The sequence below is a fragment of the Eulemur rufifrons genome, chromosome 16 (assembly GCF_041146395.1).
Source record: "Eulemur rufifrons isolate Redbay chromosome 16, OSU_ERuf_1, whole genome shotgun sequence".
In the NCBI taxonomy this organism is placed as follows: Eukaryota; Metazoa; Chordata; class Mammalia; order Primates; family Lemuridae; genus Eulemur; species Eulemur rufifrons.
The window spans coordinates 78,677,691-78,701,028 of NC_090998.1; the positions used below are offsets into that span (position 1 = coordinate 78,677,691).

The 23,338-nt window shown below is 34.6% G+C and overlaps 2 protein-coding genes across 3 annotated transcripts in view; one reads left to right on the forward strand and one right to left on the reverse strand.

The window, feature by feature from the left end:
- CHPT1 (choline phosphotransferase 1) overlaps window positions 1-12,314 on the forward strand; it is a 36,027-nt gene extending 23,713 nt beyond the window's left edge. The window contains exons 4-9 of one of the 2 annotated variants that reach the window (XR_011235702.1): window positions 145-229; window positions 3,528-3,659; window positions 6,851-7,009; window positions 7,443-7,568; window positions 9,717-9,920; window positions 12,249-12,304. Coding sequence is in view for 1 of the 2 variants with exons in the window: in XM_069489712.1 (XP_069345813.1) it covers window positions 145-229; window positions 3,528-3,659; window positions 6,851-7,009; window positions 7,443-7,568; window positions 9,717-9,827; window positions 12,249-12,293 (658 nt within the window). In the remaining variant the exon portion in view is untranslated. Of the gene's footprint in view, window positions 1-144; window positions 230-3,527; window positions 3,660-6,850; window positions 7,010-7,442; window positions 7,569-9,716; window positions 9,921-12,248 lie in introns of both variants that reach the window. The other variant, XM_069489712.1, reaches the window with a different exon arrangement.
- On the reverse strand, window positions 12,275-23,137 carry SYCP3 (synaptonemal complex protein 3). The gene is made up of 8 exons (XM_069489713.1): window positions 23,005-23,137; window positions 22,434-22,497; window positions 22,235-22,269; window positions 20,393-20,510; window positions 19,208-19,307; window positions 14,835-14,933; window positions 12,421-12,525; window positions 12,275-12,328 (listed from the first exon to the last, which is right to left on the reverse strand). Exons 1-8 carry the CDS (start codon window positions 23,135-23,137, stop codon window positions 12,275-12,277), a joined length of 708 nt encoding a protein of 235 aa, XP_069345814.1.
- Between the last annotated feature and the right edge of the window lie 201 nt (window positions 23,138-23,338).

Genomic DNA, 23,338 nt, shown 5'->3' on the forward strand with positions numbered 1-23,338 from the left:
TGATAATTCAGTGATGGAAGTAAAGGTAAAAACAAACTAGGCCCATAGAGATTTTTACATCTTTGTATTTTATACATGATTAATCTCCATATTAAGGAACTTTATTTACAAATACCTTATCTATTCTTTATCCTTCCTCTTTAGAGTGGATGTAACTGAAATTCAGATAGCTTTAGTGATTATCTTTGTGTTGTCTACATTTGGAGGAGCAACAATGTGGGACTATACGGTAAATCTGAATATTTAAATTTATATTTAAGTACTTTTAAAATATTTATGAAAAAATATTGAATTTTTAATTTTCTCCAAAAATCCTTGCATTCTGTTTAATATTTATTCCATTTCTTAGTGTTTCCCTTCATTTTATGTGTACTATCCTATATACTTTATTATAGCATTTTCTTCTATGAATAAATGTATTACCTTGGAATAAAACCACCCAGTCTCCCTAATATAAAACAAACAAACAAACTAAACAGAAACACACTGGAATTACCTTTACCAGGCTAAAATTTGTCTCATAAAAATAAATATTTTTTAAAAATCCAGTAAAATATTTTTACATTTGAAATTTTATCCCTCAATATTAGGAAAGAAAATTAGCTAATTTGCATTTTTATAATCCACTTTGAGGTAAAGATTCCCATATTAAGAAGTGTTTTTATTTTCTGCTTGGTTGGTGACCTCAGTATTTTGCAAAAAGTTGACTCTTAAGGAGGCCACTGTCATAAATTTAAGCTTTTTTGCATAGGAAGAAAATTTATGAAGAAACATTCTGTCACCACAACCTAAGTCTACAACATTGGCTAACTGATTCACAACTTTTTGCTCATAGTTTTAAGAAGAATAATAAGGGTAGTATCAATAGCCAACAACTAACATTCATTCAACACTTAGTATTTTCCTAAACACGTTACCATCAATTTCATCTGCCCCTCAGAACAATCCTATGAAATAGATAGTATTATTATTCTGTTTTATAAATGAGTCTTAGAATATTAAGTAATTTGCCCAGGACACATGGGAAGTAAGTACTGGAGCTAGGAATTAAGCAGACCGAGTCTAGACCGTATATTTGTAATCACTAAGCTATATATATCCAGTAAAACCAGCAAGAGACAGGTCGGGCACAGTGGCTCACGCCTGTAATCCTAGCACTCTAGGAGGCCCAGGCAGGAGGATTAGTCGAGGTCAGGAGTTCGAGACCAGCCTGAGCAAGAGTGAGACCCCGTCTCTACTAAAAATAGAAAGAAATTAACTGGACAACTAAAAATACATAGAACAAAATTAGCTGGGCATGGTGGTACATGCCTATAGTCCCAGCTACTTGGGAGGGGTGAGGCAGGAGGATCACTTAAGCCCAAGAGTTTGAGGTTGCTGTGAGCTAGGCTGACACCACGGCACTCTAGCCTGGGCAACAGAGTAAGACTCTGTCTCCAAAAAAAAAATAGTAAGAGATAAAAAACTAGGCCGGGCGCGGTGGCTCACGCCTGTAATCCTAGCACTCTGGGAGGCCGAGGCGGGTGGATTGCTCAAGGTCAGGAGTTCGAGACCAGCCTGAGCGAGACCCCGTCTCTACTAAAAATAGAAAGACATTATATGGACAACTAAAAATCTATATAGAAAAAATTAGCCGGGCATAGTGGCGCATGCCTGTAGTCCCAGCTACTTGGGAGGCTGAGGCAGTAGGATCGCTTAAGCCCAGGAGTCTGAGGTTGCTGTGAGCTAAGCTGACGCCACGGCACTCACTCTAGCCTGGGCAACAAAGTGAGACTCTGTCTCAACAAAAAAAAAAAAACTAAAACATACTTTTACCATATGATCCAGCAGTCGCACTCCTTGGTATTTACCCAAAGGAATCAAAAACTTATGTCCACACAAAAACCTACATACAAATGTTTACAGCAGCTTTATTCATAATTGCCAAAACTTGGAAGCTGTCCTTTAGAGGTGAATGGATAAACTGGTATATCTAGACAATGGAATATTATTTAGCACTAAAAAGAAATGAGCTATCAAACCATGAAAAGACATAGAGAAGCCTTAAATGCTTATTACAAAAACAAAGAAGCCAATCTGAAAAGGCTATATACTTTCTAACATATGACATTCTTTAAAAAGGCAAAACTACACAAAGTAAAAAGATTATAGGTTGCCAGGGTTGGGGGGAGGGAGGGAGGGTTGCTGAAGAGGTGGAGCACAGAGAATTCCTAGGTAGTAAAACTATTTTGCATGATACTATAATGGTGGATACATGTCATTATACATTTGTCATAACACATAGAATGTACAACACCAAGACTGAACTCTAATGTAAACTATGAACTGTGAGTGCTAATGATGTGCCAGTGTAGGTTCCTCAATTGTAACAAATGTACCACTCTGGTAAGGGATGTTGATAGTGGGGAAGGCTGGGCATGGGGGATTGGCAGGAGGTATGTGGGAACTCTCTGTACTTTCTGCTCAATTTTGCTATGAACCCAAAACTACTTCAAAAAATAAAGTTTATTAACATAGTAAAAGATTTCCCTGTGGCACATAGTATCAGAATTGCCAATTACTGTTCATATCAGAAGGCTTAGAAATAGACTTTGAGCATACTTTCAAGTAGTGGTACATACCCTAAGACATTCATATTCCTTCTCATCATGTAAGAATAAATAATAGAATCAAGGATATGCTACCATAGGCCCATACAACATACTAGAGGGATGGTATGTGTCTTTTATGGTAGCTGTTCAGCTAGTACCCATAAGAAGGTAAATGTGGACCTAGAAGCAGTTAAGCAACTCTGTTCATTAAGTTAGGCTTGGTTGTCTTAAATTTGAAATTGAATCTTAAAATTATTTAATTCAATATTTTTGCCAATCATAGGAAGAAAATACACCTGCTTATTCTTACTAAGAAGGATACTTATTTTTGATGCAGGTTTTCTAAATTTAATTGTTAACCTGTAGTTTCTATAACTTTTGATACAATATTTCAAAGTATTTTCAAAACACAATAGCCTAGAGCTTCTGGCAATTCATTTGTTACTGTTTTTTAAATCCTTTGCTGCCCTTTGGAAGTTTTCTTGAACAGCAATTGACCAACAGGTAAATATATTGCTAGAGATTTAATCGTAGATATTAACTACACATATTTTTTGCATGCACACACATTATTGTATTTGTCACATTTAATGATGCAGATCATGGTGTCTGCCTTTCCTATAATGCTGCTTTTTAGAGGCTACTAAATACAAGTGAACTATCCTTTTTCATGGTTAAGTCAGATAAAGTCTTGTGAGATTAAAGATTTAATCAATTATATAAATAGACTAAGCTAATTTGGTAGATTCACTTTTCACTTAATAAAGCAATTTCAAAAAATGTTACCACTTTGGGCTACATTCCAGGAGTTATGGTTTGATTTCAAGAAAAAGGATAGCTTGTTGTACAGGGCCATATCATAGTGTTTCTTTACTATTCAATAGGAAAAGAAATTCTGTTTTCTTAATGATTTGTTTCTTTCCTCTACCCCTAAAGATACCCATTCTAGAAGTAAAACTGAAGATCCTTCCAGTTCTCGGAGTAGTAGGTGGAGCAATATTTTCCTGTTCAAATTATTTCCATGTTATCCTCCATGGTGGCGTTGGCAAGAATGGATCCACTATAGCAGTAAGGCATTAATTTCATCATCATTCAGTATTAATTTTATGATACATTTTGTCATCAGGTATAAAAAAGATACTAAAAATATGCCAAAGTTCAAGAACAGGGAAGGAAACTATCTTAATTAATTTTATGCACATAGTACAAAAGCATTTAAAAAGTTGAGACTGACAAAACATTTTTCCTCTTTCTACAAGCTTGCTCTGTGCAGACTTTTCTGACATTTTATTTAATCAGCCAGTTTCAATACTGTACATAATTAAGAGTTGCCATTTGTTTTCCTGAATTTTGTGCCCTGTACTATTATGGGAGAGGAGGAAGAGTAGGGAGTGAGTTCCTGAATGAATGGCAGGAAAGCTGCCAAAAGTCAATGATTTCACATTTGGGGCAGTTTATTACTCATGAAGTTAGTTTTACTGAAATTTCACTGAAATATACTATTCTAATATTTTAAAAGGTAAATTTTTTTTTTTTTTTTTACCCTGGTTCTTGAGTAGGTATACCTTGTGCTTGTGTTCTTTACATCTTGCTCATGCTATAATACTTTTGTATTTATTCACATTTGTTTTTTTAAAACTTCTTCAATACTTTTAAGTGGGCAAGAGTCAGAATACCTGCCAAGATTTTAAACAATTATAACATAATGCCTGTGTGTTTTAAAAGCCTACTGTCATCTTCAAGGTAGTTGAACACAGGAAGATAAGTACTTATTCCATTGATACCATCTTATTACTAAAACATTGTTAGAATGCCTTTTTTAGGATTGCTTTAAGCTATAGCATATCCTCATTAATTTCTTTGGCTCTGTAGTTCAAAATTTCTATCCTTTATGGGTGGATTTGATTTGGGGAAACAGTCAAAGTCATTTGGAGCCAGGTCTAATAAATGAGTCATAAACATGAGCTACAGCATTTTTAGTATATTAAAAAAAAGTCTCAGCTGGGAGCAGTGGCTCACGCCTATAATCCTAGCACTCTGGGAGGCCGAGGCGGGAGGATCGCTCAAGGTCAGGAGTTCGAGACCAGCCTGAGCAAGAGTGAGATCCCGTCTCTACTAAAAATAGAAAGAAATTATTTGGACAACTAAAAATATATATAGAAAAAATTAGCTGGGCATGGTGGCTCATGCCTGTAGTCCCAGCTGCTTGGGAGGCTGAGGCAGAAGGATGGCTTGAGCCCAGGAGTTTGAGGTTGCTGTGAGCTAGGCTGATGCCACAGCACACTAGCCCAGGCAACAGAGCCAGACTCTGTCTCAAAACAAAAAAAATTAAAAAAAAAAAAAGAGTCTCATTCTCTTAAATGACTTGTAAATTGGCTTTTAAGACAATTTCAAAGGATTCCTCATAATTCATAAATTACCTTTGTGAATTTTACATACATAATTCAAAGCAAAGTATAAAATTCATTTAGATATATAAGTTCTGCTATATTTGGAAAAATTGTCATTTCTTGAGGTGTTTTGTCAGTTGACCTCAGTACAGTATTTTGCATAAGGTTCTTAGGAATACATATCACTTGACCATGGATGATACAATAGAACACTAGCTGGAACATAAGTTCCACTAAAGAAAATAAGATTTAGTAAGGATCAATGTCTACTTAAGAGAATATTTTACTAATAAATAATTGATAATTAAATGTTTGAGGGATGACTTAAGAAATCAAACACAAGCTAGGAAGAGGTTGATTTCAAACTCTTAAACTAGTGATTTTCCAACTTTTTCAGCAAATTTTTTTCTCATATGAAAACTAAGAATCACAATATATAAAACAAAGTACTGTTAGATTAAATTTTTATAATTTATTACAATATAGTAGTATAATGTTTATTATGTACATAATGTTGCAGTATTTATAGTATTAATTTTCAAGTAAGTTCTAACTTAAAACATCTAAACTTAAGTAAAGCTGTTTTAAGGAACATATTTAAATTGGTTATAGATTTAGTAAGCCTTAATACCAAATTTATTTCAATATTTTGTTTAGGATAAGCAGTGCCGAGAGAAGACTAATTCACGTAGACAAAAATGTAATGGCCTGGCCAGTATTGGACATGATGTACAAGGCGACGGCCCATTTTGCCATGTCAGTCCTCACTGTTGTAGTTGTTGCTTATGACTGTTTTTGCCTGATAATCTGTTGTTGTAAATATACTGCCAAAGCTTTGCAATGGCATACATAAGTATAAACCTTCCATCTAAAATGTTGCCCCAATTCAGCAGGAAGTAGCCCAATGACAATATCACCCCTCCTCCCATAGATTTGGAATGGAAATATTGACAATGAGGAATATGTAACAAAGGGAATGGCCTGAAAAAACAACAAAAATGTTTTCTGTCTCTTTAAAAGCTTCTCATTCTTTTTGAGAACTATTATGAAACCTGCATCCCTGCCTTACACCAGTGGTTGGGAGGGGCGAGGGAATGTCCTTTGTTCTTTGTGCTGCAAGGAATTGTCCAGGTGGAGGGTAGTGGTCCTGGGTGGAAGTCATAGGATTGTCTTCAGCAGAGATAGGATGGAGATGGGACGATTAGAATTATCAACTGTAGTTGAATAGCAATTGCCTGAAACTGAGAACCCACCCTTTAAAAGCTCTATATTTCTGCTTATTATTAGTAAGCTGGCATTTTTGGACAGAAGTCTCCATTTTCCTGATTTGCCGGCAAATTAATAAACTTCTCTTTCTTTCTCAAAAAAAAAAAAAAAAGTAATGGCCTGGATTGTAGTTTTACATAGTAGGACATGCAGTCTGAATGCAAAAATGGGGGAAGAGGGATATTGGTGTAGAGAAAAATGGGAGCAGAATTAAGATATTTTGTAGAATTAGCAGGATAAGCTTATTTCAGTATCTCCACAAAAATGTTAATTTAGCAATCCAAGTGTGGGTGGCCTCCAACAAAGTAAAAGTTGATATAGACTAAATTACATTAATTTTTAGCTGGTTATTAGTTTAAAAGGTGTGTGAATATAAAATTGGAATCAAACATCTGTGGCACTATGTTGTGTCTGTGTAACCCTGGATTCTGTGGAAGTTTGAAAAGCACAGCCAAGGTTTATATCTGCCTTTAGGCCATATACTACATCATACTTTTCTTTAGGTTCTCTAGTTCCTTGCACAAAATCGATGCTCAGAAAATGTTTGCATTGTAATAAATACAGTGTTAAAATGTGATATTGATTTTCTGCTTTATTCCTTAGGGCACCAGTGTCTTGTCACCTGGACTCCACATAGGACTAATTATTATACTGGCAATAATGATCTATAAAAAGTCAGCAACTAATGTGTTTGAAAAGCATCCTTGTCTTTATACCCTAATGTTTGGGTGTGTCTTTGCTAAAGTCTCACAAAAATTAGTGGTAAGAAATTCTTTTATGATTTATGGTATAAATAATGTGCTTAGTCCTCAAACACAAAGCTGTAAATTACTTCATATAATGTGTAGGTTTTCTCTTGTCATGTCAACATCACAATAAATAGTTAGCTATTTGTGCTCCAAGTAACACTGTGATATGAGTTAATGTTATATTTGGTTAATTATTTGGTTAGTTGTAATTATCAATTACAACTTTCCAAATTTACAACTTTCAAGGAATTTAAACATTAGAAACTTCAATAAGCTACCCAGTCATGAATTTGAGGTACAGATAAGTATTCCCATATCAAATGTGAGATTAAATGGTCTCTTTATTTTTGTCTTAATAGTGAATTAAAATTATAATTTTGTCCTGAAAATAAAAGCTAAAACATTTAAAACTTAATAGTGAAATTATTTTGTTTACTTTTTTATAGATAGCTCACATGACCAAAAGCGAACTTTATCTTCAAGACACAGTCTTTTTTGGGCCAGGTCTGTTGTTTTTAGACCAGTATTTTAATAATTTTGTAGATGAATATATCGTTTTGTGGATAGCAATGGTAAGTACTTCTGCTTTTTCTTTATCTTTTAATAGATGCCTGATCACACTATGCTAAAGATCCATTTCAGTGAGCTATCCAGTAGCCTCAATAGTCTATGCAGTAAATGTTTTTGAATATTTGAAATTACTTTTGCTAAGCTATGAATCATTCTGTATTGTATATAGAAATAGCCAACATATCTGGAGATCAGACTTCTAACAACCCAGACCCTTGGAAACACAACAGTGTACCTAAAAATATATCTTCTCAACAACAACAAAAAAATGTTCAAAGATGTCAAAAACTACTTAACTCTGCCCCAAGGACTTTCTGACTTTACTTAATCAAGCTTATTAGAATTATTCCCAATTTACAGCAGGTAACAAGCAAACTGGATGGTGTTAGTGCTAGCAAAGGTGGGCACTTTATTGCATGGAGAACTGTTAGCTAATATTGAGGAAAGAAAACAGAATAGACAGTACTACTACATACAGCATTCTGAAATCATTTTATGCTAGAAGCAAGCAATCCTATCTGTACAGCCCTTGAGGATAGTGCATAATATGTATTATTAATAATGACTCGGTCATCAAGCAAAGGTTTATCTTAAGAAAGGGATGTGGATAATACATAAATTAATTTATCTTCAAAATGATACAGAGTATAGTGCTTAAGAGAAACACTTTAGCCATCTGAGGAAAAGAAAATCATTATTGGTAATACTTCAATCACAAAATTAGATAAATGGAGCATTATTAAATTTTGTATATTATTAAGACGTATCTTTATGGTTGTTCTTCAGTGAATGGTGGATTTGAATAATTTTACTATATTTTTCTCTCTGGACCTCATTGGACCTCTCCAAATTGTTAGTGACACATAAACACTGAAATACACTTTAAAAAAACCAGCAATGAATCTTTTGATAATTCAGATAATCTCCTATACTTGTTAGATTTAAGTATTTAAGAAATCCGTATCTGTTCTGTGTGTGGCCCCCAGGGTACATCTGATGATCCTTCACAAAGTTGTATAGTATACTTTTTCTGAAGTAAATTAATAATTAATTCACTCACAGTCCATTCAAAAGTCTTCCATTCTTCCTACAGTGATAGTAAGCTATATCCTTTTAGGCAAATGAGTTTTGAGGCAATATTCTAAAAAGTATTTGAAAACCAGAATAATTTCCTTAAATTTGCTATTAACTATACATATTTTTAGGGTTCCAAAACAATCCAAATTTAAGAAATAGGGTGTGATTATTCAAAATATCTGAAAACTCAATGTAAGTTTTCTTTTAGTGAATCTAGATAGATATTACCAAGTGTAATTGTTTAATAAAATTAAAATAATCAGGTATTAAAAATTCAAGCACCTATTTTGCAATGAGTAGTTAGCCTGGTTTACACCAGTGATGGAGACTGGAGAACTGAGGAAGTCAAAAGCACTAAGTGAACAACTTAAAAACACTCACCAACACACAAAATGAGGGCCAAAGCATATATGTACCCTTTGGCATAAGCTAAAGAGAGAAAAGAGCCTGATGGAGCTTTTCAAGTAAGTGATATGGAGATTTTTCCCCTCATGGGTGAGAAGAATTTCCTCTACAAGGGCAGAGCTTTGAGGCTCCTCTTTATCCTGGAATTAATTTTCTGAAGAGAAGCATTTGACTGTGGTCTCTGGGCAAAGTCTCTAAATAGAAGCCCTCCTCCTTAATTTTATAAACACAATTTTTTATATATGTCTCCCCTCAACTATGGTGTCTTTTCCAGAACTTTTATCTTATAATGCATTTGATGGAGTGAATTTATTATAAGATACGACTGATAGCCCCTTCTAGAAGGAAATGTATAGCTTCATTGCACAGCAGGAAGTAGGATGTAGAGTCAGAAAACTTGGGTTCTGTTACTTTCAAGCTTTTGTATTTTAGTCTAGTCCTTTTATTTCGTTGAGCCTCAGTGTCTATAATTGTGCAATAACCTGCATATTCCAGAGGACTATACTGAGGTCCAAATATGAAATATATCAATGTACTTTAAAGTGTATTATTTTTGGTGAATAATTTTAGGTTTAAGGTTTAAGCTTTGTGGGGAAACAGAACAGTAACTGCTACTTGAGAAAAGATAGACCATAATCAATTTGATATATTTCTTTTTGCTTCTAAAGGTCATTTCTTCATTTGATATGATGATATACTTTAGTGCTCTGTGCCTGCAAATTTCAAGACACCTTCATCTAAATATCTTCAAGACTTCATATCATCAAGCACCTGAACAGGTTCACAAGCATATTGACTGACTAATAGCCCAAGGAAAAGAGGAGATGCAGTTAGGGGAACCTATGAGTGAAGGAAATCCCCCTATGCAGGAGGCTAGTATACTATCAAATAAGGTTATATTTGAATATAAAACATAAATGCTGCAGATTCTGTTATGTCTATTTCAGAAATGAAGCCCTCAGTGTGTATCATTTATTGATCACGGGTATTCTCAGAATACAATCTATAAATTAGAAACAAGACTAAAGAAAGAAATTTTAATCCTTAAGATAAGAAACTGAACTCCTATAGTTCTAAAAAGAAGTCTCCTTGAGAAATACTTATCAAATACTTAGTGTTTTCACTGCCAAAAGATTACATAGAAATTGAGAATGTAAAGGATTTTAGCCATTTTGAGTGTATTTTCTAAAAATGGAAAAGTGAGCTCATAATACTGCATAAGTGCTTGGCTTATAATATTGTAATTATTGAGTCAAATAATGTTCTGAGAATTTTTAAAAATCATAATCATTTTTCAAATGAGGCACGTCAATTACTATGGTATAAAAGATCTTTGGTGATCCAAATCTTCAGCTACCATCTAACCCTATTTTTAATTTTATACAAATAGTTCTGTACACCACATACCATGTGATGAAATAATCAGAAAAATAAAGGAATAATGAACATGTACTACATCTGTCATAGGCAAGAAAAAGGCCTATTAAAAAAACAGTGAAAGATGATATTCCTTAAAAGGAAAAAAATATACTTATGTGAATTAAGTACACAGAAAACACTCTGGAGTACTACTTACTTTGCCTCTGTAACTATTAAAACTTCTCACATAAGTACTATTCAAACCTCTAAGAAGGTCCTTAAGATTTATATTCTAATACATGCTTTGGCTTTAAAAGAAAATCCCTTGCAAAGTTCAAAATTTTAGGAAATAAACTTTCCTTTTAATGTCAAATATTTGTTTTTTTTTTTTTTTTATTTTTATTTTTTTTATTTTTATTTTTTTTTTTTGAGACAGAGTCTCACTCTGTTGCCCAGGCTAGAGTGAGTGCCGTGGCGTCAGCCTAGCTCACAGCAACCTCAAACTCCTGAGCTCAAGGGATCCTCCTGTCTCAGCCTCCCGAGTAGCTGGGACTACAGGCATGCACCACCATGCCTGGCTAATTTTTTTTTTCTATATATATTTTTTTAGCTGTCCGTATAATTTCTTTCTATTTTTAGTAGAGATGGGGTCTCGCTCTTGCTCAGGCTGGTCTCGAACTCCTGAGTTCAAACGATCCGCCCACCTCGGCCTCCCAGAGTGCTAGGATTACAGGCGTGAGCCACCGCGCCTGGCCTGTGTCAAATATTTGTTAATGGTAGAGGACTAATATCTTCCTGTACAAGTTATCACAGTTAGAAAAAGAATCTATGTGGACTTAGTTTTAAGGTTTTCCAAGTTTTAAAAAACAAGATAAGGGTGGGTTATAGAGTCAAAAATTAGAATTTAAAACAGAAAAGCAGGAGAAAATTGCTCCTCTTCTCCTAATGGGCATATTTTTTGTTTTGACTAATTCATGGAAAACAATCTCAGCAAAAAGTAAGTTTAACTGATTTACTTCAAACAAATGCTGAAACAAGTGTATGTCAATCCTTATAAAAATGCAGATTTTAAAAAATATAAAAATTAACTATTAGAGTTTAATTTTACATTATTTTCAAACCAAATCAAAAATGAGTATTACCAAATATTAAAATTGAAAAAACATTCTAGGTAACTTATCTTTAAAGATACATAAACCATAAGTAATTAGGTATGTTAATGATGTGTTCTTATTCGTTGCTAAGAGCATGTGTGTCAGTTGCAGACCAAGCCCAATTAAATGACATTTTAATGTCTTCATAGAAATGAGATTCACAAATCCATGTTTTAAAACTGATATAAATATCTCTTGTTCGTTTGTTGATTTAATGTTCAGAAGTAATGATTTTAGCAGTTTTATTCTAGAACATAAACTTAAGTTCATCTTATTTTCATTAGAATTGGTCGTATAAGTATGTAGATAAGGATGTACATGTAAAATAGATTTTGTATTTCTTTAAGAAGAACAATGTAACCTTCTATACTTGTGCTTTCTACCATTCAGATACACTGAAGCAAAAACCTAAAATTAAATCATCTTTATTGCTAAAAGTTGATTGACAACGTTAAAGAGAAAAATTCACTATAACCACTAAAGAGCTGAAAACTTGATACATATCATTTAGGAATAGCTGCTACTCACATAACTGTTTAGATTTTACTTGGGAATTAACAGAAAGGAAGGTCTTACAATGAGATAAGCTAATGATTAAAGGTGTTACAATTTAAAGTGGAATTTCTAAACCACTTTACAGACTTACATGCCTCTTAGCTAATGTTGTAATTGTATCATATTACTTAGGTTCAAGTTCTTTCTTCAAAGAGTCATCAGAATAACATGGATTGAAGAGACTTTCGAACATTTGCCATCTCTTGCTGCTGCTATTTCATGAAAGGAGATATTAAACATTTGTTTAATTTTTAGTTAAGTGTTATACTTCTTTCAGCAAATAAAATTTTAAACAAAGACTTACAGTTTCCATCATCATCTTTTTTTGCAACATAGCCATTTCTTTTCTAAGTTCATTTTGTGCACCAATAAGAAGACTATCCTGTTCCTTCGCCAAGTGTTCCATACTCTAAAATACAAAAGGCTAGTTCAGTTACAGTAAACCACTACTTTTCACCTTAGGTTCTAAACTTATACAACTAACTTTCAACAGAACTTATTAATACTCAAATGCTGCTCATTTTTTTCATAGCTCCAGAATGAATAGAAGTGCTTATCATTTATTCCAAATTTCAAAGTTCTAAGCAATAAAGACCAAAATACCTACTATAAAGGAAAAAAAATCAGATATGAATCAAATATTATAGGAAGTTCAACAGTAATATACTTTGCTTACACAATGGATTAGTGAACAGTTAAAGGTCAAGATGGAACAAAAAAAAGGTTAGAAATCCCTTAAATACCATAATTTTAAATTTTCTATTAAGTATTCCAAATATCAGGTAATTACTATTTATGACTAATAGTCAACATGACATGAATTCACTAGAGGGAATAAAATGGTATGTAATATGACCTCTTCTACATTATGAAAAACAAAAATTATGTTTTAATTCTTTACTATTCATTCAACAAATAGTTATAATCTAGTGTCTACTATGTAAAAAGTACTACGTTAAGTGCTGTGGAGAAATTAAAAAATATTACATGATTGCTCCCTTGTTCCGGTGAGAAGAAACATATAAACAAAAATAACACAGAAGTTTTATAATAGGAATGGAAACAACTTGCTGTGGCTATGTAGTGGAAAATGAAGATTAATTCCGATTTATTTGGCTAAAGAATCAGCTTTCAATAGATAAAGAAAAAAGTTGAAAGTATTCTAGGGAAGAGCATCAGCAAAAACATGGAAGGACATGGCGAGTTTAGAGAAAAATTAAATGGAGGGGTGGGGTAATGAACAAATGTAGTAACTGAAGCTCAAAAAGAGGGTCATGTCATGAGGAGATCTTGAATACCTAAGAATTTAGAACAGGAAGCTACTGACAGTTTTCTAGGAGGGAAACAATATATTTTAGAAAGATAATGGGACAGATCTGTAAGTATACAGTGGAGAACAGAGAAACCAGGTAAGAATTTTAATAGTATAAGCAAAGCATGATGAGGTCCTGAACTAGGGTAGTACCGGTGGGAATTTAAAACGAAGAAAGAACGAACCACCGCAGAGGTAAAAATTACAGACCTAGAAATAACTGGATGTGAAGGATAAAGGAGATGGAGAAATCAAAGATTATACTACAGTTGCTACCCTAAGTAACATTTAGTGATAACATTTAGAAGAAACCTTTACCTAGTGCTTTATCAAACCTTCACATCAATTAACAAATGACTCTCTGGAAGCACTGGAGCAAGCTGACAAATTCTCTACTGGGAAATACTTTTAGAAATAATTTTTGTGGCCAGGTGCAGTGGCTCATGCCTGTTAGCCCTAGCTACTCAGGAGGCTGAGGCAAAGAGGATCACTTGAACCCAGGAATTCGAGGCACAGTGAGCTATCATTGTGCCACTGCACTTGACCCTAGGCAACAGAGCAAAACCCTATTTCTTTAAAAAATTTTTAAAAAATTGTGTTCATATATATTAGTTATTTAAAAAACTTATTTTAAAACTATTTTACTAGTTTACTCAAGAGTATCCTAATTCCTTTAGAAGAGTTATATTTTAACATGTATTTGAACAAGTTATTTAAAAGAATCCATTAAAAAAAAAGTATATGCAGGATTCACATTGAGCTCTATGAATAGTTACTAAAAAGTGTATTTCTGCATGAACAAGGTCGGTGTCACAGACCACAATTTGCTTATATACGTGTCAGTAGATAACTACCAATTCACAAATTTTTAATCTTCAGCTGTCTGTTTTATGTCTCAGCTAGTTCTTACGATAAGTTGGCATATTAAGTCATTTTGGTCACTAATAATTGTAAAAGCAAATATGCTATAAAATACTTCTATAATACATTTGAAAACAAAAGAAATACTCATTAATTTCAATTGGTACTTTCTATTTAACAAACACTGGGGATACAAAGACAAGTAAAACCCTACCTAGAAATTATTTGGACTTTATATTTTCCGTTAAACAGAGAACTACAACTAAAGTGTTAATACAGTATGGATTTTGTGCAAGATAAGTACATTTCTAAGTAAAATTCCCAATTAAACCATTTCATGTTTTGAATAATCCCCACAAAGCTATTAGAGTCCTAAAGTAAAGATACATTTATCACCCAAGTTAAATCAGAAACAATGAATTCAAAATGGAAAGTAGTTAAGAATTTAAAAGGTATAAAGTTTTTCCCAGAATCTAAGAAAAAAATTATACTTCCATGAATACATCATATTTTATAAGAATGTATTGTTGCCATATATAGCTGACCTTTACGAACTGCTCATATAACTGTCTAATTGTTTTCAGTCTCTGGCTCTGAACAATTCTTGATTGTTGGAAAGCCTTTTGTTGCTGCTGAAACACATTCTACAAATACAAAAGAAAAAAAACTGTGTAATTGACAATTTCGGTACAATTTTATTTATTTATTTATTTATTACTGAGTACTTTTTCTTGAATACTAATGCTTTCTTGGGTTGTACAATCCCAGGGCAACAAGAATGAAGGGAAAGGAGGCGTGCAGGAAAAATTGGCAAGCAAATTCAAGATGTCATATTATTGAACAAGTTGCTCCTTGATGAAGACTCATAGGTGGGTGAACATGGCTATACAGTAAACCACGCCTCAGAACAGACCATCAACGAGGGAAATGGAGAGAGAATTTATTTGTTGCTCCTCTCCCATCCTCTGCCTCCCACTGGTTTAAAGTTCTGCCTATGGGAAGTAATTCTCCAGCACTTCTAGCTTGTGTGAACTGCCCCTTTGGGAATCCTCTGGGGAAGTGAGATTCCATGCCTGTGGAATGGGTGCTAGAGGCTCTGGCTAGTGCAGAGCTGGCCACCCTGGGGTACAGTTTTAAATTTAGCAAAAATATAAAAAATAAAAAAATAAAATTCCACATTAAACTTAAAAGAAGTAGTTGTGAAATCAATACTTTTAACATTTTAACTCTTATGACCAAGTTTAAATAATTTGTGTTCATCACTAATATGCAACAGTATATAATCCTACCAGTCAGTGAATAGGAAATTTTAGCTATATTCAAGACAAGTCTTAATTCTTGACTTCAATATCCACACAAATGATCCTTGCAATAATGGTGGTCTTTCAGTTCCCTGACCCGTACACTCACTTATATACTCATATCCTAGATGTGTCATTTCTAATAACTTTGGAGCTGGGTATTCATTATTCCCCTTTCATAGATGAGGAAACTGAGGAATGAAGGTAAATAATTTGTCCGTGGTTTCACAGCTAGCAAATGCTCAAAACAAACAAGTATTTGATCCCAAACACTGTTGTTTCCACTGTTCAGACTCTAACCATTCTACATGTTTCTCCATGTATCCCAATATTCAACCACTACTGCCTTACCATTCTAGCTACTCTTTAGTGCTACAGCTCAATAACCTATCAGCACCTATAATCCATTTCTTCCTACCTACTTTTCACTGTCATCCCTACCTCTATATCCCCACTTTCCTCTTTCCTGACTTAAATTCTATGGTCAATTATTATAATTATTCCTTTCCATGTATAGCTTACCCTCTTCTTAGTGTCACACTTGCTTGGCTAAACCCCAAACCTGGAAAATCCAACTCTCCAGCTACTCTTCCTGGAGGTAACACCTTCCTATCATCTGATGACCTTAACTATGTCACTAAATAAATAGAAGCAATCCAAAGAGAACTTTCAGTCTCCCATCACCATATCTACTCTCCACCTACATCTGTGCTTATATACACTCTACTTTCTCTGTTTCTAATGATAAACTATCCTTGTCTCTTGCTAAGGCCAACTTCACATATCTCATCCACTCTCAAGAACTCAGCAACTGTTCCCCTCTTTCCATTATTTTTAATTTTTTCCTCTAGATTATTCCTATCAGCATACGAATACGCTATTTCTCTAATCTTAACAAAAACTTCTATTCTCCTTCTCCTCAGGTTACCACCCCATTTCTTTCCTTCCCATTCTGTCTTATTCTGAACAGATTTTTGTACTTATTTTTCCACCAAAATTATTCTAATTCAGGCTACCAACTTGACCTCTACCTTGGCCAAATCTAACTTATTTGTCCTGTAAGCAGCATATGACAGAGTTAATCCCCTTTCCTTAAAAAGTGTTACTTGGCCTAGTTTTCTATTAGGTCACTCTGTCTTTACTAGTTCCCCCTCATCTCCTGGAACTCTAAACATGGAAGTACTCTAGGGCTATCCTTAGACTTTTTACATTTAAAATCACTCCCTTGGTGATCTCATCCAGTCTTCATGGCTTAAATACTGTCTTTATGCTGAGAATTCCCACCTTTGTATCTTCAGCCTCTCCTGAACTCAACTCATACCAGTGGCCTACTCAACACCTCTGAGTGTTTCATGTGCACCTCAAAGTTAACATTTCCAAAACAGGTGATCAATCAACCCCAGCATTATTTGATAGGAACAATACTTCAGCTCTTAGATAAGAAATGTTTGATAATTACAGAGAATGAAAGGATGAAATGAAAATGTAGTTAATGCTGTTCTATAATATATGAGTGGGGCTGACTTCCATCCTCCCATAGGGATGGGTAGGTAACACAAATCTGGCCATTAGGAGTAGACCATATTCTGATCATAGTTTCCCCCTTGGTATCCTTGGGGGACTAGTTCCAGGGCCCCCTGAGGATACCAAAATCTGCAGATGCTCAAGTCCTTATATAAAATGACATAATATTTACATATTTTTTTTTTATTTTTATTTTTTTTGAGACAGAGTCTCACTCTGTTGCCCGGGCTAGAGTGAGTGCCGTGGCATCAGTCTAGCTCACAGCAACCTCAAACTCCTGGGCTTAAGTGATCCTACTGCCTCAGCCTCCCGAGTAGCTGGGACTACAGGCATGCGCCACCATGCCTGGCTAATTTTTTGTATATATATATTTTAGTTGTCCATATAATTTCTTTCTATTTTTAGTAGAGACGGGGTCTCACTCTTGCTCAGGCTGGTCTCGAACTCCTGACCTTGAGCGATCCACCCGCCTCGGCCTCCCAGAGTGCTAGGATTACAGGCGTGAGCCACCGCGCCCGGCCAATATTTACATATAACCAATGCACATCCTCCCATATACTTTAAGCCTGCAGTTCCCAACCCCTGGTTCATGGACTGGTACCACTCTGGTCCGTGGCCTGTTAGGAACTGGGCCACACAACAGGAGGTGAGCGGCAGGTAACTGAGGGAAGCTTCAGCACTCCCCATCGCTTGCAGCACCACATAAGCTCCTCCTCCTATCTAATCAGTTGGGGGGCATTAGATTCTCATAGAAGCGCAAACCCCACTGTAAACTATGCATACAAGAGATCTAGGCTGCACACTCCTTATGAGAATCTAATACCTGATGATCTGAGGTGGAACTGAGGCAGTGATGCTAGCCCTGGGGAGTGGCTACAAATACAGATTATCATTAGCAGAGAAGTTTGACTGCACAATAAATGTAATGAGCTTGAATCATCCTGAAACCATCTCCCCACCCCCCACCCCGGACCTGTGGAAAAATTGTCTTCCATGAAACTGATCCCTGGTGCCAAAAAGGTTGGAGACTGCTGCTATAAACCACCTCTAGATTATTTATAATATGTAATATAATATAAATGCTATGTAAATAGTTACACTATATTGTTTTTTAAATTTGTATTTTTTTTTTTTTTTTTTTTTGGAGCCAGAGTCTCCCTCTTTTACCCTGGCTAGAGTGCCGTGGTATCAGCCTAGCTCACAGCAACCTCAAACTCCTGGGCTTAAGCAATCCTTCTGCCTCAGCCTCCCGAGTCGCTGGGACTACAGGCACGTGCCACCATGCCCGGCTAGTTTTTCCTATATATTTTTAGTTGTCCAGATAATTTCTTTCTATTTTTCAGTAGAGACAGGGTCTCGCTCTTGCTCAGGCTGGTCTCGAACTCCTGACCTCAAGTGATCCTCCCACCTCAGCCTCCCAGAGTGCTAGGATTATAGGCGTGAGCCACAGCGCCCGGCCTGTATTATTTTTTATTTTTTTTCCCCAAATATTTTTAATCTACAGTTGGTTGAATCTGAGGACGCAGAGCCCATGGATACATAGGGCTGAATGCAAAATGGCTGGTTGGGAATGGGCAAATGATCCAAACTAGATCAGTGATATTCCTCCAGAGAAATGTTCGCCAGTGCTATTGAGATAGTCTCAGTCCACTGGGGTTACTAAACTTGTAGTAAGTCTAGGATTAAAAGTATCTTGCTTATTACTACATTGAAAGAGCTTACTAAGAATTGTCAACAGAACCCAGATGACACTATGTGAGCAATCCTTCCGTTTTCATAAAGCTGTGCCTAAAGCTAAACTACCTCCAACTTATTTTATATACACCAATAATCCTTGTGTACTTTGACAAATTTCTGTCACTTGGAAGTACAAGAATCCCAAGCAATATAAGAAGCAAAGACTAATGGCTTGTATGAATATGATATGTGTCTGTATTTCTGTGGGTTACAGTTCAGCAGGACTAACACACATAGCCAACAATGGTTAATGGAACCTGCCTCAGTACCATGGGTCTAATAAAAGGCTAGGTTCTCCACTCTTACTTGAAACTTGGTTAAAATAGATTAATTATAAACTTAATCATGATACCAACAATTAGTTTTTCTTCTTCTTCCTCAGCTTTCTGCACATCTACATCCCACTGCTGAAACACAGCCATAAACTGCTGAGAATATTCTTGTTTAAGCTTCTGCCTATAAAACATAATGAATTATTGTCATATTTCATACCAATATGAAAAAAAAATTAAAACAAAATTGAGTTGACATATTTATACTATAAAAAAAGGAATGCTTTCTAGTAATCAAATTTTTTAAAAAGAGAAATAATAGCAGCTTAAATCTCTGATGGGAACCCAAGAAATAAAATGATGATTTATGCTGATTCCAGAAGTATGCCGATTCCAAATAAGCTAATAGAAAAGCCCTCTCACATGCTTTAGTTCTTGAAAACTGTACATATAAATTTCCTAGAAAAACTCATTTTATCTCCAAGTAGTTTTTCATTTTTTCCTACTGAATCTAGGTTCTGATATAATAAATTGATTAAATGAGGTTATTTTATTTATCATATAAGATTTCCAAATAGAAATATTTCACTTATTTTTTTCCCCCCATTTTGGAGCAACAAAGACTTTGGACAAAAGAAAAGTCAGCTAAAATATACAAATTATTTACACTATAAGATTGGCCTTTTTTACATTGTTGAACATAGTTAACTATCAGAAGACTAATGATTTCCATGACATTTACCTTTTATTCAACTATTGTATCTCAAGAATAAATATAAATTACTTTTACAATTAAAAACCTCAATTGTTATCTAAGGGCCAGGCACAGTGGCTCACACCTGTAATCCCAGCACTTTGGGAGGCTGAGGCAAGAGGATCACTTGAGGCCAGCAGTTTGAGACCAGCCTGGGCAACACTGCAAGACCCTGTCTCTACAAAAATTAAAAAAAAAAAATTTAGCTGGGTGTGGTGGTGTGCACCTGTAGTTCCAGCAACTTGGGAGGCTGAGTCAGGAAGGACCACTAAAGCCTAAGAATTTGAGGCTAGAGTGATCAGGCCACTTCACTGCAGCCTGAATGACGGAGTAAGACCTTGTCTTTTAAAAGACCAAAAAAAAAAAAAAAAAAAACCAACTTAGAATAATCAAGCCAAATGTATTTTTATGAGGGACTCCAATAAATAGAAGGTGATGGTAGTTTTCGTAAGTATTTTGTACCAGTAAATACTAAGAAATGACACAAATGTGTGGCTCTAAACCAACAACCTTACCTTTGTTCTTGTTGTGTTTTCCAAACATGTTCCATTTTCTGGTGGCTAGATTTGAGAGAAGCTTTGGTATACATTTCTAGTCTTTTTCTCTTAGCAAAAAGAGCCTTGTTAATGTCAGCTAGATTAAAAATAAATAGTAATTAAAATTTAATGTTGAATAAAATTTTGTTCTTACATATTCAAGTAAATATGGATAAAGTTGGTTCAACACTATGGAAAAGACATTTAAAATTAAATTTAGATGATAGCATAATTTCAAAAAACAGAATTATTTACTTTTTTTCTGAGACAACTTTCAGTCATTAGTGTCCCAAATTTTTTTTTTTTTTTTTTTCCTGAGACAGAGTCTCACTCTGTTGCCCAGGCTAGAGTGCTGTGGCGTCAGCCTAGCTCACAGCAACCTCAAACGTCTGGGCTCAAGCAATCCTCCTGCCTCAGCCTCCCGAGTAGCTGGGACTACAGGCATACGCCACCATGCCCGGCTAATTTTTTGTATATATATATTTTAGTTGTCCATATAATTTCTTTCTATTTTTAGTAGAGATGGGGTCTCGCTCTTGCTCAGGCTGGTCTCGAACTCCTGAGGTCAAGTGATTCACCCACCTTGGCCTCCCAGAGTGCTAGGATTACAGGCGTGAGCCACCGTGCCCAGCCCCAATTATAATTTTTCTACCTGGAGATATTTTATTAATTTAGGGATAGTGAAAAGAGCTAATAAGCAAAACAAAGGGTCAAGGGCTGACTTAATTTCCTCATAAGAAAACACTAATAATGGCTAAATTTTTCTAAATGTATAAAACAATCCCCAATTGAAAGGACATATTTAGATGAATTATTTTTTATAATTTATCATATAAAACATACAAAAGTACTCTACTAAAAAACAATCCAAAATGGATAAAAATAGTTAAATAAGTTTTTTTAAAAATGTAGTCAATTATACTTTTAAAGACATTTTTTACTAAAAGAGCAAGGACCAAGGACAGAAAATCTTAGTTTAAGCAAATATTTATATAAATTCATTCAATATCACTTTTAAATACTTCCATGAATCTTTTTTTGAAGATTTTTGCCAATAAATACTGCATTGCATAAAAATTTTTTTAATGATACAAAAGTAAAAAAGTTTATTTTATCTTCTTGAAAGAGAGTAAGAAAAAAAAGAAAGGAGGGGAAGAGAACAGCTGTCCATATAATTTTCTTTCTATTTTTAGTAGAGATGGGGTCTCGCTCTTGCTCAGGCTGGTCTCGAACTCCTGAGCTCAAACGATCCACCCGCCTTGGCCTCCCAGAGTGCTAGGATTACAGGCGTGAGCCACCGCACCCGGCCTAGACCTGATTATAAATCTTTCACCAGCTAGCAAAGTTGTCTTTAGTTTTCAACTACATAGTTTATTAATGTAAAAATAACAATAGTTATTTTAGAGACTTCAATTTACACTGTCCTCCCTAAAGAACACAGAAGTCAGATAAATAATGAATTTGAGAAAATGCAAAACTGATATATACACAGACGCATGTGTGTGTGTGTGTGTGTGTGTGTGTCACTTAGCCTGTGAATACAAAGAAAGGTAAGGACTTCCCATCCATTTTTCTTCTAAATTTCCATAATCTGTTCAGTTCACACACATAAAATAAAAGCACCATTCACACTTTTAACATCATAGAAAACGTAAGCATGGAAGTCTATGAAACTAAATAACAAATACTTATGCAAAATCCTATATATGAGAATAAGACATTAAGTAACAGTCTTATAGTCCACTGATTAACATTTCCTATTATACAAGTTATATGTTTTAAAACAATTTTTTTTAAATACAAATATCTCTTAAAACATACCTCCAAATCTTTCCAGCATATTGTATACTTCACCCCTGTAAAGAAATTACATTTTAAAAGTTTTAATTGAGGATCCATAAAATATCATGCTTGTTTTGGAAGCTATCACATGCCAAGTATTTTACATATATAATGGTTGTTAAACAACAAAGGAAACTTGAAGTACTTTAACATGCAAAAATTATTTTGAGCAAGTTACCCAACATCTTCTGTTCCTGCAGAAAGCCTCTTCTTCCCATGTTTATTAGTTACTAGAGTCTTTCCTGTATTGACAATAAAAACAGACAAGCTGTTTTGAAATAAAGTATGCTATTTTGGTAAATATTAATGAAGTAATATCTTCATTTGGGGGTCATTTAGGCTTTTTGCCAACATAAATTTTTAAAGGAAACATGTAAATGCATACTCTCCCTGCAGGTTAGATGAAATTAAATCAGAATTCAGGACTATCTTATAGGAACAATTTTTCAAGTCTTACTAAGTTAATGTCATAGTAAGCCATGTATTATTTATCAGACATTTTGGATATAATGACTGTAAAAGCAAGAATGCTACATAAGCTTCTATAACTCCGATACTAGGGTATGAAGAGCAAATGAAAAACAAAGTACAGCTGGTTGTACACACCCACCAGTTCTGAATCCAAGGATACCAAGGGATGACTGTACATGAAAACACTTTGCCAAGTTTTACTGCTGTTTTAAATGTAGTGGGTTCAAAGCAAATGAACTGAAGGACACCATCACTGCCCAACATTAGATATACCATACCTTCTGTAACAGCTTCCTCTGAACCACTCAGATCTTTTTTATCTTCTTTCTCAAAGTCATAGCCTTTTATAACCTGATCCTCTGTTGATGATTTCCCAGATTTCCCAGAATGCTTTCTTCCAGAGGGCACCATATTTAGATGTTTCCTGACTTTAAAAAACAAACCTCTCAAACCTTCTGAATCCAAAGGCATCATTTAAATACATTGGCAAAATTTTAAATATCCAAGAAAATATTAAATAAGGATTATCATAGTTGAATAAAATTTTAGCAGTTTCGTCATTTATCTTATTGGACCAAAAGTTAGCAACGAGTATAATGACACTGCCAACTA

Bases quoted from the DNA above. Each gene is read 5' to 3' on its own strand.
- SYCP3 (XM_069489713.1), bottom strand. From the start codon at position 23,137: ATGGTGCCCTCTGGAAGAAAGCATTCTGGGAAATCTGGGAAATCATCA. The intron at 19,308-20,392 runs GTAAGGTTGTTG...TATGTTTTATAG, and splicing joins AAAACACAACAAGAACAAAG to GCAGAAGCTTAAACAAGAAT. The intron at 14,934-19,207 runs GTTGGTATCATG...TTGTATTTGTAG, and splicing joins AAGAAGAAGAAAAACTAATT to AATGTGTTTCAGCAGCAACA.